This window comes from Camelus dromedarius, chromosome 10 (assembly GCF_036321535.1).
Source record: "Camelus dromedarius isolate mCamDro1 chromosome 10, mCamDro1.pat, whole genome shotgun sequence".
Classification (NCBI taxonomy): Eukaryota; Metazoa; Chordata; class Mammalia; order Artiodactyla; family Camelidae; genus Camelus; species Camelus dromedarius.
The window spans coordinates 39,995,678-40,015,274 of NC_087445.1; the positions used below are offsets into that span (position 1 = coordinate 39,995,678).

General features: G+C 36.7%; 1 protein-coding gene and 1 pseudogene across 7 annotated transcripts in view; one reads left to right on the forward strand and one right to left on the reverse strand.

Annotated features, from left to right (window-relative positions):
• The window catches only part of TRPM6 (transient receptor potential cation channel subfamily M member 6), a 142,861-nt gene that overhangs the window by 74,298 nt on the left and 48,966 nt on the right, over window positions 1-19,597 (reverse strand). For all 7 annotated transcript variants that reach the window (XM_064490283.1, XM_064490280.1, XM_064490282.1 and 4 more), the window contains 7 exons: window positions 18,484-18,618; window positions 17,324-17,377; window positions 15,292-15,432; window positions 12,819-12,956; window positions 11,039-11,319; window positions 9,757-9,985; window positions 5,740-5,892 (listed from right to left, as the gene is read on the reverse strand). In XM_064490283.1, coding sequence (XP_064346353.1) covers window positions 5,740-5,892; window positions 9,757-9,985; window positions 11,039-11,319; window positions 12,819-12,956; window positions 15,292-15,432; window positions 17,324-17,377; window positions 18,484-18,618 — 1,131 coding nt within the window. The remainder of the gene's footprint in view (window positions 1-5,739; window positions 5,893-9,756; window positions 9,986-11,038; window positions 11,320-12,818; window positions 12,957-15,291; window positions 15,433-17,323; window positions 17,378-18,483; window positions 18,619-19,597) is intronic.
• Window positions 1,006-3,570, forward strand: LOC105106192 (dynamin-like 120 kDa protein, mitochondrial; annotated as a pseudogene).

Here is a 19,597-nt window from a genome sequence, read left to right on the forward strand (position 1 = left end):
CTCCATGATCTAGCCTCAGTCTACCCTTCCAGCCACACCTGCAAATACCCACTCTCTGTCCCATATCCGCTACAACCCAGACTCTAGCCATACCACACAACTTACAATGCTTGATATGCCCCTTGCATTTCCAATCTCTGGGCCCCTACTTACAGTCTTTCTTCCCAATGAAATGCTGTTTCCTCCCTTCATATCCTCAAGTCAAAGCTCAAACACCACCTCAGTCATGAAGCTGTCACCAAACCCTAATCCTCACTGACTGATCCCAAGTGAGAAAAGTCTTCATCTTCGACTAGCTAACCCATTCTGCCATCTTGCTATAATTTATTGCTAAGAAAGCTCCTGTCCTCAAAAGTCATGCTTTCACAGGGTTAGCCTAAGATTCAAACTTCTCATGGCAAATTTATTTGCCTGCAGAAACTTCAGTAAGGAATTTTATAAAACTTTATTAAACAGATGCAGTATTTGATTCCATACAGCTCAGCTCAAGAATCATGGCCTTCTATGTCCTTGTTGCCATGGGCCTCTTCCTGGGTCATTCCTGGAGCAGGAGCCAGACTGGGGCTGACACTGGGGCTCCTGCATGGCCACCTCAGTGGCTGTGTGACCTCCTCACTGGCAGGACGAGGCGACTACACTGGGCCACTATGACTGGCCTGTGAGGTCTGCCAATCCTTAGTGAAACAGAGCTTACCACTACAAAAACTGCATCTGGTTTCATGAAGTATTTATCATCCACAACATCCCATCTTAAGCTTCTCAGAGTCCCCAATTCAGGACATCATTTCAGCAGTTCTCCTCTCTAACTAACCTTCCTTTATGTAAATTGAAACTTTCTCCAATTAAACATGGTTACCAGCCCCGCAGGAATTTTTGGCCAGTGAGATTAGCTACAAGACTCTTAAAACTTGGATATCTCATACTATTGATGATCAAAGATATACTTGTGTGTCTGCTATTAGGGGTGACTACACAGTCAAAAAGAATTTTGATCAGTGGAAAGATATGATACCTGACCTTAGTGCCTATAAATAGATTGTGTCTGACATTGAATATATCTGTTTACAGAAAATTAGAAAAGCCCTTCCAATTCAGAGGACCTGGCAAAATTGGCACCCAACTTTGACAAGATTGTTGAAAGACTCAGCTTTCACCACAGGTGCACCTGGAGAAACAGCATTTAGAGTGACAGATCATGGAACTGAAAGTGACAAGCATTACAGAAAGGTGGCAAAGAGAAAATCGACCGACTTCAAGAAACGCTTCTGGATAAAGTACCAGAGAATCTTGGAATGTTTGAAAAACGAACAAAGAATTGAGAAACGTAGTATTGCAGGAAGATGACAAAGACATCCACCAGAGGAAGCGTAAGAAATCTCTGATTGGCACACACTCTGAAGTTCTTGATGTTCTGTCTGGTTATGATGCTGATTGTAATACACAAGATCATGTACCAAGGTAACACTGTGGTTAGAGATCACAGTGCTGGAAAAATAACTAGTGTGTTGGAAATGATTGCTCAAGCACAAATATTCCCGAGAAGATCTGGGGAGGTGATGACATGTTTTCCAGTGAAGATGACTCTGAGTGAAGGTTCTCACCTTGTGGCCTTGTTTAAGGATAGTTCTTGGGAGTTTGAGCCTATCAGAGAGAAAGACCTTGCTGCAGTAAGACATGAAATAGAACTCTGAATGAGGGAAAATGTGAAAGAAGGCTGTACTGTTAGCTCTGAGACCATGTTCTTAAGTGTAAAGGCCCTGAACTACGGAGGACGGTGCTTGTAGACCTACCAGGTGTGACTAATACTGTGACATCAGCACAGCTCCTGACAGACACGAAGCAAACGATTTTCAGTATCAGCAAAGCTTCTATGCAGAATCCTACTACCATCATGTGTGTATTCAAGATGGATCTGTGGCTGCTGAATGCAACATTGTGACAGACTTGGTCCTCAAGCAGATCTTCATGGAAGGAGTGTGGTATTTGTTTTGACCCAAGTAGACCTGGCAGAGAAAAATGTGGCTAGTCCAAGCAGGATTCAGCAGATAACTGAAGGAAAACTCTTCCCAGAGAAAGTTCTAGGTTATTTTGCTATTGTAACAAGACAAGAAAACAGCTCTAAAAGCACTGGAGCTATAAGAGAACATGAAGGAGAATTTGGGGGGGAATTTAAGACTCCTAAATACAATTGTGCTAAAGACACACCAAGTGCCTACAAGAAATTGAAGCCTCGCTGTATTGGACTACTTTTAGAAAATGGTATGAAAATCAATTCAACAACAACAGGCTGATGGTTTCAAAGCAACACATTTTAACCTTGAAACTGAGAGGAAGAATAACTATCCTTGCCTGCGAGAACTTGACCAGAACAAACTATTTGAAAAAACTAAAAATGAAACCCTTGGTGAAGTTATCAGTCAGAGCCAGGTTATACCCAAACAGGGGGAGGACGTCCTTCAGCCATCTTTGTGGGAATTAGTAGTAACTCATGTGAGTGAAACAGACGGCTGCACAGACCATGAATGCAGGGACTTTTAACACTATTGTGGATGTCAAACTTAAACAATGGACGGATAAACAGCTTCCTAATAAAGCAGAGGCTGCGTGGGAGACCCTACAAGGAGAATTTTCCCACTTCATGACAGAACCAAAAGGAAAAGAGCATGATGACATAGCTGATAAACTGAAAGAGGCTGTTAGGGAGGAAGCGTTAAATGCCACAAGTGGAACGATTTTGCGGAGGACAGCCGGAGCGTTATTCAACACAGTGCTCTAGAAGACCAGTCCATGTCGGATAAACAACACTGGGATGCAGCCATTTATGTTACAGAAGAGGCTCTTCAGGCTCGTCTCAAGGATACTGAAAATGCAGCTGAAAACATGTTAGGTCCAGAATGGAAAAGAGATGGTTATACTGGAAGAATCAGTGTGTTCCCAAGGACAGTGTGTTCACAGTGAAACCAAGAAAGAACTAGGGAAGATGTTGAAATGTAACGAGGAGCACCCTGGTTATCTTGCAAGTGATGAGATAACTATGGTCCAAAAGAAACTTGAATCCCAAGCAGTAGAATAGAAGTAGATCCAGGCTTGATTAGGGATATTTGGCACCAAGTTTATAGAAGACATTTCTTAAAAAACAGCTCTAAATCACCGTAACCTTTGCTGAAGAGGCTTTTATTACTAACAATGGCGTTTTGTAGATTCTGAGTAGGAAGGTAATGATGTTGCCCTGTTTTGGCGAATATAATGCGTGCTTGTTGTCGCCTGAATACTTTAAGACTGCAACTCCCAAACACTGAAGTCAGGCAATTAGAGAAAAATGTTAAAGCGGTATTGGAAGTTTTGCTGAGGATAAGGAGAAGAAAGTTAAATTGCTTACTGCTAAATGAGTTTAATTGCCTGAAGACTTCAAGAAAGTTAGAGAAATTCAAGAAGAACTTGATGCATTTATTGAAGCTCTTCATCAGGAGAAATAAATTGTAATAAAATTCTACTCATAATATAATCACCTCTGCATACATCTGAAGAAAGAAAACACCAAAGTCTTTTGTTCTCCCTTTTTTCTTCTGCTCTTCCACCTTCTAAACATAAAGTCATAAAAAAATTTTTTTAAATAAAAAAAATTATAATTAAAAAAAAGAATAATGGTCTTTCTTCCCTTGTTACCAGCAGTGCTTTCGTCATATTTATTATTACACTATTACCATGGTGACAAAGCACAAAGACACTCTAAAAGAGCATCTATGTTTCACTCACCTTCGGTTTTCCCCCAAAATGCACAATGCAAATTGTGCTCCTCAGCTAATCAAGCACGTTATGCTTAATTAGCATTATGAAATTTTATATGTCCCACCAAACCCTGCCTCCATGTCTTCCCTCTGATTAACAAAGTTCTAAACACAAAGCAGATAATCCAAAACTGTTGCTTTAGTTAAATTCAAAGATGAAAGAACATTGTTACTGTGACTATAATCCATTCATAACAGAACAGATGTGAAACACTTTTCCAATAAATGCTCTAAACTGAACAATAGCGAGGCATCGTGGATATTCTGTCTGATTATGGGCTCCATGGTGGCAGAGACCACATCTGCCTTAGTTAATGAAGTGCCCCCAGGATTTGTCTGACACATGGAAGGTGGCTATTAAACATTCACTGAATTATTCATTGACATGGTCATGTCCAAACCAGCCGGGTGAGTGATTGCTGTAAATAGAACCACTGTAATTGCATCCAAAATTTAACTTTTCAGGGAACGGTGAGAACTTATTATCTTTTTTTTTTTTTTAATGTTAATTGCCATTCAAGGAAGGAGTTCTTTCCCTAAGAGTCTCCCCTTTAGGAAGAACTGCTTAGTGGAATGCTCCAGCTATCTACAATGCCTTTAGTATCTGTGAAAGCTAATCTTTTTATGAAACCTCAAGAACCAAAAGTGAAGTTACATCCACTTCCAAAGTACTATTTGCTACAAAGCGCCAACATATTAACATATTTGTTTGTAGACAGATAGATGATAAACAGCTTTCTTCATTGTTCACTTCAACAAGCTAAGTAAACAATGCAAACATCTAATTAAGTATAAAGCCAAACAGAATGTCTCACATATAAAGATTGCCTTCTATTTCTAAGAGGGTTAGGCCAGCACTACATTTCTTCTCTTTCCTTAAAAATAAAATTGAAATGGTCTAAACTTAGTAACTAAATCATCTAGCCAGTACAATCACAATTATCACAACTTGAGAAGCCCACCTTTGCAAAGGATAACTTCTCACACACTCCATAGAAGTTAGAATGTACCTGCCATCTTGGACTCTGAGAATCCCAGATAGAACTATCAGGCTTAGAAAAGTAAGGAGGGGGTGGGGTGCGGGGGAAGAGAAGAGAAACACATGTATACGCATGATAACCAAAATATTTAACAACTGATCTGGTTAACTGATCTGGCATTAACCAATCAGAATGGATGCTCAACCAATCACAACAGAAGCCAGCCATACAAACTAATTATAATTCTTTTTCATTTACCATTTATCAAATATGCTTTTAAATATTATCACTAATACCTCATAAGTGCAAAAGCACATCAGACAAGATGCTAGCTATAGATGCCTCACTGAAGTATTAAGTAACAGGAAAGATGTTTACTACACCTCACAGTAAACGACAACTTTATAAAAGCAATGATCCAAGCTGAAACATCATTTCAAAAAATATATGCACAGGCAGCATATTGGAGGCTCTCCAGTGAAAACAGGGTGCAAGAGAAGTAGCTCAAGTGACCCAGGGAAGAGTATACATCTGGGAACTCAAGTAAAACTAGTCATGCTGATTAGAAACAGCAAATGAAAAAAACGGTGGCATGAAACAGTGAAGATCAACGCAAATTCTAAACCAGCATCTTTTTAAATAAATATTTTTAAGAGATATGAGGCATCCCTTATTATACCTTTAGAGAAATTGTAAGTCCATTCATTCCACTAGTCACAAAAGACAATGAAAAGTTAAACAGCTTTCAAGACATAATAAAGTCTTTGATTTTGGCCCTGAGGTAGACATAGGGTATTTTGCTTAATCACATATGGGGATTACTTAGAACTATCATACATGCTATAACTTGACCATAGTATAACATGATTAAGATTGTTAAATAATTTGTTAAATAAATAAACTTTGTGTATGTGTATATTTGTGTGCAGTCAATGCCATGAAAACTTAGTTCACTATGATAGTGCACTAACCGTCGAAGCACTTTCCTTGGTGGTACTGGGGTTTTGCTCATCATTATACCACGTGAACTGGAAGTCCTGGGACTGGGGAACATGCGACATCTCTGCTTTGCTTTTAAATCCCAATGTCAAAATGGCGGGTGGTAAAAAAATACTTATGATGATCTTTAAAAGGAAAGAAAACAAAGTAAGTACTAGGGGTTATACAAGGCACAATTATGATTCAAATGAAGTTGACTTTGGTATATACAAAGCGTCAGATCCATCCCCAGTTCGGCTGATATCCTAATCCTATACATCCTTTTTGACTCAACAATTCAAATTCTAAAAGGGTCTCCCTCAGAAATACTCATCAATCCAAGCATATGTAGATAAGGATGTTCACTGCATGGTTATGTAATAGCAAAACATTAGTGTCAACTTAAATGCCCATCTATAGTGGGATAGCTGATGTGGGACAACCTAACAGTGGAATACAGGCAGCCCTTCATATCCACAGATTTCACAGCCACAGATTCAACCAACTGCGGACTCAAAATATTCCAGAAAAAATTCAAGACAATTCCAAAATGCAGAACTTGAATTTGCTGCACACTGGCAATTATTTACATAGCATTTACATGGTATTAGGCATTATAAATAATCTAGATGTGTAAGTTATATGCAACTACTACACCATTTTATATAAGGGACTTGAGCATTCATGAATTTTGGTATCCTTGGGGGTCCTGGAACCAAGCGCCCACAGATTTCGAGACAACTGTACTATGCAACCTTTAAAAAGACAAAAGCAATTTTGAATATAATGAAAGTTTTATATATATATAAAGCTTTATATATATATGTATATATATACATACATATACACATACATGTATATACATATATGTGTGTATGTGTGTGTGTGTGTGTGTGTACATATATATTTAGTGGAGATCCTGGGGATTGAACCCAGTACTTTGTGCATGCTAAGCACACACTCTACCACTAAGCTATACCCTCCCCCTGTTAAGTTTCCTTTAATGAAAAAGAATATGAAAACAAATATATGCATATATATATATGACTGGGACATTACGCTGTATACCAGAGACTGACATGCTGTAATTGACTATAATTCAATTTATAAAAAGGAAGTTATATTGTTAAGTTTAAAAAGAGTAAGTTATAAGATACACATTACTATATATAAAATAGATAAACAACAAAGACCTACCGTATAGCATAGGGAACTATATTCAGTTTCTTGTAATAAATTATAATAGAAAAGAATCTGAAATATATATGTATATATATATAGGTGTGTACGTATAATTGAATCGCTTTGCCGTACACCTAAAACTAACATTGTAGATCAACCACATTTCAACACAAAGGGAAAAAATAAATAAAAAATAAAAAGAGAAAGCTATAGAATAACATGCATAGTGTAATCCTTCCTTATAAATGTTTTTTAATTTAAAAACATATATGCATTTGAAAGTTTAAAAATATGTATACCACACTGTTATTATTTATATCTGAGGCAGGGCAGTGAGAAGTATTCTTTTGCAATGACCATTTTGCTTAATAATTCTTTAAAGCCACTAAGTAGTTATTATCACATAAAACACATTAAAATTTATTCATATTATAAAATCAAGATTATAAAAACATACCAAGTCACCATCTATTAGATCCCTCCCCCATCTTACACATATATTTCCTCTGCCAGTAAAACCCAATAAAGGTATAAATCTAGACAGCCATAATTTTTTCATTCTATTGCTATCACTCATGAACTTATTTATAGTCTATTCAAAATCATTTTTATGTTCAACTTGCACAGCCTTTCAGGGTAAAGAGTTTAGAAGATTTACTAAATGTTGTGAAAATCAACTTGTTGAACATTATTCTCTCTTTCAAGGTAAATTAGGCCTGTTATTCTGGGATTCAGTGAATGAAAATAAGATTAACCCTGGCTATATACCATCCATGACTGAAGAAACTAAAGTCATATCCTTGTCAACTTTCTTTTTTTTTATGCTGAAATGACTTTCTGTTGTTTTGTTTCAAAGCTTGACCTCCTGTGAGGGTTCTCTGGACTTTTCCCCGTTCTGATAGGGACTGGCTTCTTGTGTTTGTTTTCTTTTCAGATGTAGAACCCAAAATACATGCAGTCTTCTAGGTCTGCAAACGTCATGGTTACAGGCACAATGATATTACACTGATTAATTCCTAACCCACTTCCTGAAAAGGCTCCACATTCTGTTGCCCTTGACCCTTGCAGAACAATTCGCTTGTGAAAGTTTTCAGTGATGTCAATATCCTATTTCCAAGGAATAGGTTGGAGTCTATTCCCTAAAAGCACTCAAATCAGTTTTCCCTTCCACATAAAACTCTACAAGGTCTTCCTCCAGTCTTCATCCACTTGGCATTAGTCTAACCGGGACATCTTACAATTATTTGCAAAAGTGTTCCCCAAACTCACAAGCCAAGCAGCGATGAATTAGTACCTAGGCATGGAGAGCAATATGGTTTACTGCATCTCAGAGGTTTAATGTAGCTAATTCAACCTTCTTTGTCAACTCACTACGTTTTGGGGCAAAACATTTAGTCTTGCTTTCACTTAAGTCTCTTTGTTGATATAAGGTCTATGGGGAGCAAAAAGTTACTAAGTTCTCAGTAATAAGGATTTCTATTCAACTAAAGTATGTACAGGACATAGCCATTGGGAAAATTAATTCTCAAAATTCCAACTGTCTATATCCCATTTCACTCTTTGAACATTTCTAAAGAGTTACTGCCAGAGCTTATGTATCTAGAGGTGGACCCATTCACATCTCTCCTTCAGTGTTTCCAAAGCTGAAATGGAAACAAATCAAAGGAGAACTTCTAGAAACAATTGTTGTTTCTCTGATATTTTGTTCAAGAGGAATCTATGAGAAATAATTTCTGGTTGACATTTCTCTTATTTCTGCAATCTCAGTGGTGGAATTAAAATGTACAAGCTCTTTTATGTATTTTATATCTTATATGTTTTATTTCATTGTATTTTCTATGTATGCCCACCCAAAATATATATTTTTAGAACAGTTATTCTATTTGGGACATGTCAGACTTTTAAGAACTCCAAAGAATAAAATTAAAATATAAAATACAGTCTTATGTAGATCTTAATGCTCATGTCTTATCCTTTTATTCAGTTTCATAAGCATATAGATTTCTTTTTTTTAAACAGTAATTTGTTTGTTTGCTTGTTTGTTTATTTATTTAGTGGTTTTTTTGAGGGGGAGAGGGTAATTAGGTTTATTTTATCTTTATTTTTAGAGGAGGTACTGGGGATTGAACCCAGGACCTCAGGCACGTTAAAGCATGCACTCTACTACTGAGCTATACCCTCTCCCCCAGCACATGTAGTTCTTAAGCTTGACTGTAACTTGAAGCTTTAGGCTTAGGTTTAATGTCAAAAGTTAAATGTCTTTAATAATTAACTAAATTATTCTTGATAATTCAAGATGAGAAAAGAGGCTAAACCATAATGGAATAGAAAAATATGGAGACAATGGTGTGAACGAATGTTTTGAGGGCAGCTTTATAAAACAGCCATTTATTCCCTGAAACATCACATTGGATGAGCAGAACAACGGAAATGGCTAATTTTACTTAGTTTATTATCTGTTAGTATTCTTAAGCTGAGGAAAATTTCACTAAAAAGTCTCATTCACTTCTGCTATAATTACCTGAGGCAATGGGCTTTACCAATAATGAAATCTTGCACGTATTTGTACACGATTTTAACTTCTCCTAACCACCTTCTTATGAATATACCTTTGTGATGGACAGAGATGGTATAATTACGCCTGTATTTTAAAAGAAACTGTGGTAGTGGGAGAGGTTCCACTGGGAAGATCCCAGCTCACCCATGAGAATCAAAGGGATTAACTGGTTTTCCTGAAGGTATTCTTCAGGAACAATGGAAAAATGAACTCAAGAGCATAGGCCTTCAAACTATACTAACATTAAACTCTATCAAACAAGTAGATATACCTTTAACCAAGAGTTTTTCCTCATTTTCAGGCGCCCCATCCACATGTCCGTCAGTAGCATTTGGGTACAAGTATGTGAAACAAAGGGCCTCAATCCTCCAGAAACAGCCAGTTTCAAACAGGTAGAATTGCTCCAGTTCTTGAGTTCATAGGTCAGCAGTTTCATGGCCATTCTTTCATTCTGTTTGAATGCCTTCTCCAACATGTCCAGGGCAAGCTGGCCAAACTGTCTGCAATGACACAGGGGTGAGTGGCAAAAACAAAATGCAGGTGTGAGCTCCAGAAACGTTCAAAGAGACTAGATATGAGACTCAGAAAAGACCAGTGCAGAAGAGGGAACAGTAACAATCTCGGTTTGTAGAAGCTGTTTTAAAGGGAGTGCTGCTCAGGAAACGGACTGTTCTGGAACAGAATGAGAGGGTTCCCACTGTGGCATAGAGATTTGGCTTACACCAGGAGTGCCTGAGCTATTCATGGAGAGAAGCCACCCCACACTGCAAAACAAGCTACGTATGGCTTGTTTGGGGGCTCCTTGATAAGACCTAATAAAGAATTTTTTTTTTAATATAGACTATTTAAAACCAAACTAGCAATTATGGAAAAACTGTGGAAACTTCCCTGGCCTTTTTTCTTTTTTTTTTTTTAAAGATTTTACAAAATACACAGATGACTTAAGTAGGAAGCTGGGCCTGGAGACACCCCCAGGTGATTTTCTCGGAGGTTGTTTTCTCTAAAAAGTAGACACTGTCATTCTCTGGAATCTTTTTCAATCAAAATTATAAATTAGTTTCTATTAATTCTAGCTTCTCTTCTTTCCCTACTACTATAATGCTTTAGTAAATTAAAAAATCAAAACTTTTCTATCTTCCACCATCACTCTCTGGTCCTTTAATACATAATATATATATTTGTTTTCCTGCCTGAGAGGTACGTAAAGTAAACAACAAGTTTTAATATTAAAGAGTTTGAGAGTTGAGAGGGACTTTCAGAATCATTCACTGAACATTTTATAGTTAAAAAACTGAAGTCCTGAAATCTAGTCAAGCGACTGGACAACTAGCAAACAGCTGAACTAAGGCTAAAACCCAAGCCTCCCGACTTGAGGGCCACCTCTCTTCCCTTTATTCCTTAAAATACCTCAAGACTTTTATTTATCAGACAGTCCATGAAATGCACAGCTACAAGTCCACTCGTCTGCCAAGTTCTAGGCCGAGGGAGATCAACCTGTCTGACCATTCTAAGAACTGTCGCTGTTCAGTATGAAGTGAAGAGAGAAGTCCTACTTTGAGTAGTTTTTCAGCTCTTCCGAGGCGTCGTCCACCATGTTGCTCTCCTTGGCTTCGTGGGCCATTGCTCGGTAGAGGATACAAGCAATCACTGCCTTGACCGTGGCCTCCTCTCCGTGCTGCCAGAAGAACATGGCCATCTTCTGCCTTTTCATTAGCACAGCCCAAACCAGCAGGTCATTGTATGGATACATAAAGCCCGTAGACTCAGGGTCATCTGATACATTTTGTTCTTCTCTTGACTTCTTCCTTGATTTATGAAGGGCTATGGGGTTTTCCTATTCGAAAATGAAACAGGAATGGGTTTCCAAATACACAGATGCATGATGTTTTACCTGATGAAACACATCAGGTATCTTAGAGACATTTTTAAAACACTGAAAAGAGATGGAAATAATAATAGAACTTTATAAACCAGAAACCAAAATTTGGGCCTTTTAAGGCAATCTATGTCTTGGCACTTCTACTGGCCCCAAGGTCCCTCGGGTGAGACACCTCACACTCACTTAGCACAACTTAAAAAAAACACTACACCTTTGGAACAGAACCACTAACTATATGACAAGTTTTAATTTCTCAAGGAAATGGGCTGAGATAACATATTTGATAAATAAGAACTATAAAAAAAATACCAACTCTAACCTCACCTTACAAATAGATTCATTACCTTCCTCTTAGAAAAATGCCACTAGTGTTGCCAACATTAATCCGGATAGATTGGTTTTAATTTTGCTTTCCCTTACTCTGGCTATATTCTTCTAGTGAAGGTAACAGGTAATAAATGAAACACTCTTCTTTAGCTGGTAAACCCACACTTTACAGCTCATCTCAGAAACCACTCTCTAGCCCCACACAGTCTTCTATATCACTCTGTAGGTATTCTATTTCAGTGCTCATTATATTACTTTGGGGAGAGTGGGACCATTTCTCAGTCATCATTGTGTCTTCTCCAACCCACCTGCATCTCAAATTCAACCAAGCAGCCAAAATAATGCCTGGCAAATAATAAGATTCAATAATTACTCTTTTTAATTAAAGGGGATCATAACACAAGTTTAACAAGCTTCCTCTATTTCTATAAATAAAGGGAATTTTGTTTCTTCATTGATTGTGATCAAGGGTAATTTTAATGGAATATCTTTTCATTCTAAGAGCAATGCAAAGCAAACCTCTTTCAGCCAACATAGGAACCATTTATACGGAAACTCCTGAGCAGAAGCACTCACCCCCAGAGGAGAGCGGGATTGAGGTAGTACAGGGAGAGGGGGGCATAATGTTGCTCTCACACACGTACACACTCAAATACATTGTCATTGTCATACTGTAATAGTAGCTAAAATTAATTTCCAGAAAGCTTCAAAGGGGAAAAAATAAGATGTGAGAAGCAGTCTGAGAGAGAAGCAAAGGAGAAGGAAGCAGTCATCTCCAGTGAGCCTTGGGGAAAAGGAGATGACAATGCAGTGCTGGGCTAGTGATTCTATTTCTTGGTACCATCCCAAGGACAGACTTCCTGAGTCATCATCTGGACGTGGCAGAGGTAGGAATAAGGAAGGCAGCCTGAGGTTTCGGCCCCCGCAACCCTCAGGTGCCTGTCCTGGGCATTTGCTCATCGTTGTTAAAGAAGAGCGGTATTATGCTTTCGACTTACGCCATCTGTTTATGGTGCTTATAAATGGTCCCTCTATGTGTGTCTCCCATTCTCCAACTTTAAATAAAGTAAAGATCACAGTCTGCAAGAACAATTCTATTTTCAAATCTAAAAATAAGTAAGTAGTACCTTGACTTTGTAAGGCTGGGCAGTTCTAATGAACTGAGAATGCAGTGTGCTTTCTGCAGATTCATTTCTGTTTCCTGAGCGGCGTCTCTGGTGAAGAGGGGGCGGCTGGGAAAGGGCTTGAGCCAAAGTGCTCACTCGCTAGCATATGTTATTTTATTTTTTAAATAAAACAAAAAGGTTAAAAGATGATTACAGTGGTAACAATTAACATTTTATTTTTAGACAACAATAAAACCAAATGTAACACTATGTCCCCCCAAATATCCAATGGTTCTGTCTCTCACCCATAATTAGTAATTAATTACTCATCCAACAAGAGCTTCCCATGCTCTCCTTATTAAGCGCACTGTTATTTCCAAACATCTTAGAGAACATGCTCTTTTGTTCCCTATTATGTATCTGCATTCCTTCTCCATGTGGAAATTCCATTAGAATCAATGGATGTTCTATATCTGGGACAAGTTCAGAATAGGCAATAAAGATCCACAGTTCTGATAAGAAATAGTTCCCATTCACAAACAGCTCCAAGGTGAAGCTTAAGTTAGAAAGTTATGGAATTTCTTCAAGTGTTATACAATGTCACTACTGGAATTCAGCGGTGAGGCCCAACAGCAACATAATTAATTGCTTGTCAGCATGAAGCTTTCATCAATGAAAAACAAAAACAAAAGAAAGCATTCTTAAGGGAATTACAAAAAAAAATTCATGATACACTGCATTACTTAATTTTTTTAGTTTGTGTTTTATAGGTATAAATTAGACAGAAGTGATGAGGCAATGAGGCCCAAACTTTTTAAAGATAATACTCAAATTATTATCATTATTATTGTGATATAGAATTAATAGTGTCACTAGTAATAATCATAATGACTATTATCATTAACAGGAAAAGGGGGTTTCTCATATTCCAGGTATCACTTTATTTAATCATTTTGATAAATTTATGAAAGAGGGATTTTATTATTGTCCCATTATTATCCCCATTTTATAGATGAAGAAACTGACATGCAGAGAGATTAAGTTTCTCACTCAAGACTACACAGCTACTAATGAGCAAAACTTAGATTTAGTCCCAGATCTTTCTGACTCCTAACCATGTATCTGCTATGATCTAACTTACTAGGAAACACAATAAACTCCATATTCATTCACTAGAAAATAATCAGAGAAGTGAGTAATTTCCTACCCATTTCTAGAAAGGACATTACGGGAACTATCCTAGCAGGCGCCCCCCTGGGTCACATGAAGGCTACAGTCAGTCCTATGCCTGCCACTTGTAAGTCCACAGTAAGGTATATTTTGTTTAAACGAAGGAGCTGATTCCTCAAGTGTATCCCTATGCCTTTGAAATTCAAAAAAAGAACATTTTTCTCTATGAGATTTGGGTTTCTTTTTGTTTTGTTTTTTCATATCCTAAAGCAAAGTTGGACTTTCACTTTGCCTCATTCTTGATAAATAAAGGTCAAAAGTAGTTTGATATTCTAGACTGCCCCAAAGTATCTTTCCACTGTCATCCTTCACAACCTTCCGGCACCTCCCCAGTGACAAAGGTCTCCTTATCACTACAAAACCACACCCTGTTGTCCACAGCACTGTGCCTTTCATGCTCCTGCTCTTCTCTCAGCCAAAAATGCCCAAACTACCTTTCCTAACACTTCCATTGTCCTCTAATAAGAAGTAGGTCTTCAAATAAAACCAAAACAAATAAATAAAAAAGAAAATAGAAATAAAAACAAAGAAGACCAGAAAAGAAAAAAAAACTAAAAGAAAAAAAATTTTTAAACAAAAAACAAACAAAAAAAAAGCAACAAAAAATAATTTAAAAAAATGCAAAAACAAAGAACAAGGCTCTTCAGTTTACTGATGTATGATGGCAATTTTAAGTAACAAGTAATGTTTTCTCTGTTAATTGACTAACCAGCAACTCTAATTTTACATAACTAGACTTTCAAAACTATAACAGAAAACAGAATATGTACAACATGTATTTTTACATGGTACATTCTGCATGCATCTTCCAGTGCAATACCTGTGCACTTGTCCCATGTTTGCCATCTCGAGGCTCTGTACCTGCTATGAGTTTATAGATCTGATTCTATCAAGACTTTCACTTCTGCATTTTCAAAAGAAAAAGAAACATATGGAAAGGACCAGTCATCTCTCCCTCTAATCTTCCTCACCACAAACTTCTATGTCAGTATAGCACATATTATATCCTGTTTTGTATTATGTCTAGTTATCCATAAATCTGTTTCCTCTAAGAGTTTCTAAATTCCTGATCTTTATGTCTATCCCAGGCCAGCATGCCAGCGCTAAGCACAGTAATTTACATGTAGCAGCTATTCAAAAAATGTCAATAAATAGCACGTCCATTTTGGAAGTGCTTTCCATCCAAATTTCCCAAGCCATTTTTCTGAAAGTGTTAACTTCTAGTAATCTTTCATTTTACTAGGATACTTTTCAATTACGCTACCTTGTTTTTGTTGTAGAGGTTGTTGTAGAGGGTTCTGAAATTTTTTCTAGTGTAGCTGCTACGATACGCTCCACCAATGAGGTATTCTATTACCAGTCCAATGTCAATCAGCGTTATTCTGTAGACTGAGAGAAGGGTATGCTGAAACAAAAATATATAACACATTGTAACTTTCAGTTCTCCTTCTCTATTTCTTTTGTCATGTCACTAGAACATAACCAAATCAACTGCAAAGAGGGAAACTAACACTCTTCAACCATCTCTACAAAGTAATCAATTAATATGGCCAGCTACTGAAATACCCTACTTCTTCAAATGGGAAAAAATACTTAGATTTGATATGTTCTTTGTTTCATACACATGAAACGTCTGCTTATTGTGCTCATTCACTCTCTTTTTCTCTCTCTGTCATGCATACACACACTTTAGAATACAATACATTTAAAAAGAGTGTACAAGATTGTTTTTAACTGGAAACAATATAACTAGTACAAGAAAAGTATAAATACTGGAGGCTAAACTGGAGGATCCAAAATTAACATTAAGTTAAATCTTCAGCCTCTCTCTTCATTGAAATGGCTGTTTAACACTTTGCACTGTGTTGACTACATCATACACAAAACAAGAACATGGAAGGAAGTAGAACAAACAGAAACAAGGAATGTGAAATGGCAGAACTAAATGAGATATCAAAACATGAGGCTGTGCCAAGACAAATACGGTTGGTAGGAGGCCCGAGCAGCAGATTGCCAAGCACATAAGTCTTAGTGTAAATGAAAATTATTTTGACCCCTTAAAAGCCACCTTACTGCCTCCTCATAACTGTTATCTCTTAACTGTCATTCATAGTACATTTTTAAAGGCACAGAGTGCTGAGAAAGGTCTTCGAAATAAACAGATTGTGAATAATATTCACAAAGTTTTGAACAAGAAATAAGATTACATATATAAGTAAATGTAAATAATTTAATTTCTCATTTTCACATTAATAATTTGCTTTTTTAAAGGAACACAAATAATGTTCTTATTTGATGCTAGTTAATTAATGACTTCATTCCTTTTCCTTCAGGTTACTGTGATAGAATTAGAGTTTAAGGAAATAATCTAAGGAAAGTCATTTTGCCCTGGCATAAACCAACACACAACAAATTTACATCAGCATGGATACTTTTGCTTACAACTAATTTGCCAACTAAATGTCTTCCTCCTCAGTCCTTCCACTCTGGCTCTTCCACCAAGTCAATACACTCAGAAAGCCCCCACTCTCTCCATCAAGATACTAGACTTCAGAAAAATGAGGGGAAAACTTTTTAAATGTACTGTGGATGGATTTCAATCATGATGACAAAAAAAGACACTCCCAGTTTCCTGCAGATGTAAATAAAAGTGCTTGGTAATTAAAAGAGAAAGAATTAAGGCACAAAGTCTGTTAAAGTTGGCAAGTTTTGGTAACTAATAGGGGATCAGATTATTTTAAGTCTGACTTAACGTTCAGTGAGAATACCATGAGAAAAATATAAGCAAAGGTCTAGAGCATTGGGATCAATCCTGGCTCCCTAGAACAATTCTTGGACTCACAACAGAAGAGAGAGCCCCCAAAGTATCACTAAAAGCCAAAACAATCACAAAAACAATGGAAATCACATATTAGTCCTTCAATAAAGACAACAGAACCAGGAAGTTTCTCAATTTTCAGCAGGTGTTATTATCATCATTGGCAATACTGTTGTATCATGTTGAACTGAAATTCTGCTTGGAAGTTTCTACGTCTCCAATTCATGTTTTATAACAGAAAATAATGATTAGCCAATGCAACTTACTTGGTGGGTCAAATCTTTAAAAACACAAAGTAAATTATGGGAAAAATGTGAGTGTAGCTTGGTGAGGAAACTCTTCAGGTTCACAGGTAAAGAGGATAGGTACTTCGCTATAAAATCCAAATCTACATTCCACAAAGCAAAACCTGGCAACATTCCACCACAAAGTTAAGACAATAAAAGAAGAAGTTTGCACACCTTCATAATTAGATTACCTGTTTTACATCTCGGACAAGATGATGCAAGAGCATATTAGTTGGTCCTTGTTTCTGTAATAAAGAACAAGAGGAAGGATTTTAGTCCCTTTTTAATTACAACATGCTAGGGAGAAAAAAAAACTAATACTGAAAATTTTCTTCAACATCTTTAGTAATGAAGTCTAAGCCAAATTAATTCTAAGGAAGGCGTTTCTCAAGAGAAAATTTAATTAGATTGAAATATTTTCAATGCAAGATGTATAACATCTAGGTAGTAAGGCCTTAATTAACTTTATGTGACAAGAAGCAGATACAAATTTTAACTAATCTATGACTATCTTTCTCATATAAACCACACAATTATTGGGGGGGTGGGTATAGCTCATTGTAGAGCACATGTTTAGCATATATGAGATCCTGGGTTCAATCCCTAGTACTTGCATTAAAATCAATCACACAATTACATTCCATCAACAAGTACTTATTGAACATTTGCTGTGTTCATTCAAGCTTCTGAGGAACTCAACGAAGAATACAAGTATTTTCTTCATAGTTTTTACATTCTAATAGAAGGAGTGGGACTTAGATTAAAAAATTACCAACAATATGCTTAAAAAGAGTGGCAAATAATCTGTATCGTAGGGGCTGATGACTGTGAACTGGAATAATCAAAACGACAGGATTTGAGCAGGATTCTGAAGAAAGAGTAAGATCCAAAGGCAAAGAAGGACATCTTAAGAAGAGTTCATGACTTGAGCAACTGGTGTTTTTACAATGAGCAAGTCAGTCTAGTTTCAACAAAGGGTATGCACAGGGAAGTTGAAGGAACACAATTTTAACAGTGACCTTAGGTTGAAATGCTTCTAATTACTCAATGAAAGCAATTTGTTCTTATTCACATCTTTGGTTTTAATTATGGTTTTACTACCCTATTCCCTTAAATTGGTTTATACTTCTATTCTCAGTAATTAATTAAAATGGGAAACGTAAAAATGACCATAGGATAAAACAGATTTGGTAAGGATGTTTTTCGTTTGATTGAAAAGTCTATCGCTCTATAAGCTATCTTTACATAGGAATATCAAGGAGGCTTAAACATTCAAGACACAGCTTAAGGTAAATCTTAAGCTAATTAATAAATAAATCTTATGGAGGTGATGAAATGTTCCAGTACTCACTGTATTATAGAGCTCTTCCAGTCTGGGGATGGTAAGGAAGCGATGGAGGTTCACTCCATATTCTATCAAGAGCTTTACAAAATCCACTCGATCCATCATTAAAGCATCTAACATTGCTTGTTCCAGGGAGCCAGGCTTCAGAGGGTGGAAATAAATAAGAGATAAAGAGACAATTAAGAAAGTAGAAATAACTAAAGAACTACATGTATTTGAACTCAAAAGTATAACAGAAAAAATAATCATAAAATACAATCTTACTAAGAAATGTTCAGGACCTGAGTGAAGAAATAATAAAAAATGTACTTGAAGGCATAAAAGACATCTTGAATAAATTTGTTCTTGAATCAGAAGATTGACTATGGGAAAGATCTCAACACTTCCCAAATTAATGTTCAGGTTTAATACAATTCTAATGAAAACCCAAGGTTTCTTAATTTTCTTTCTTTGTTTTTTCTTTGTAACCTTGCATGTTTCTATTTAAACTATACCTGCCTCCTGGGTATTGTGGCAAATTAAACATACTCATCTACTTTTACTTCTACTCAAGCTCCACCAAAATTATAGTAAGGGGAATATTTTTTTTTAAAGAAATGAATCTACAAGAACAAGGAGGTTAACAGTGAAACATTTTAGAAATTGGAAAGCAGATGGTCAAGTGGTAATTGACTGAGCAGTCCCCAGAAAGCCAGAAAATGGAAGCTCCCCAGAAACTGAAATTGAAAAAAATCAAGAACCCAACAAATCTACACCACAGAACTCTGGCAGCATAAGTTGCTAATGTCAGGACCTTCCCAGTCATCTTCCCCTATTAACTTCCAAAACAATAGCAGCAATGCTTTTACCTTACAGACAGGGGGCTGGAGGATTCTTTTCTGATATTATGAGTAATTCACGATAAAAAACATGAATGTGCTAACATCTCAGGACCCCTAAGAAATGACAGCCAGATCACCCTACTGTGAAGCCCAAATCTGCAGACTTAGAATTTCTAATGAGCTTTCTTTCCTCCACTGTTAAACAAAGAGTACAGGACAAAAAGATCCAAAAAATATCAACTAGGAGGAATCAGACAATGCAGGAAGAAGAAAACTTCAAAAGAAATATCTTTAATAGC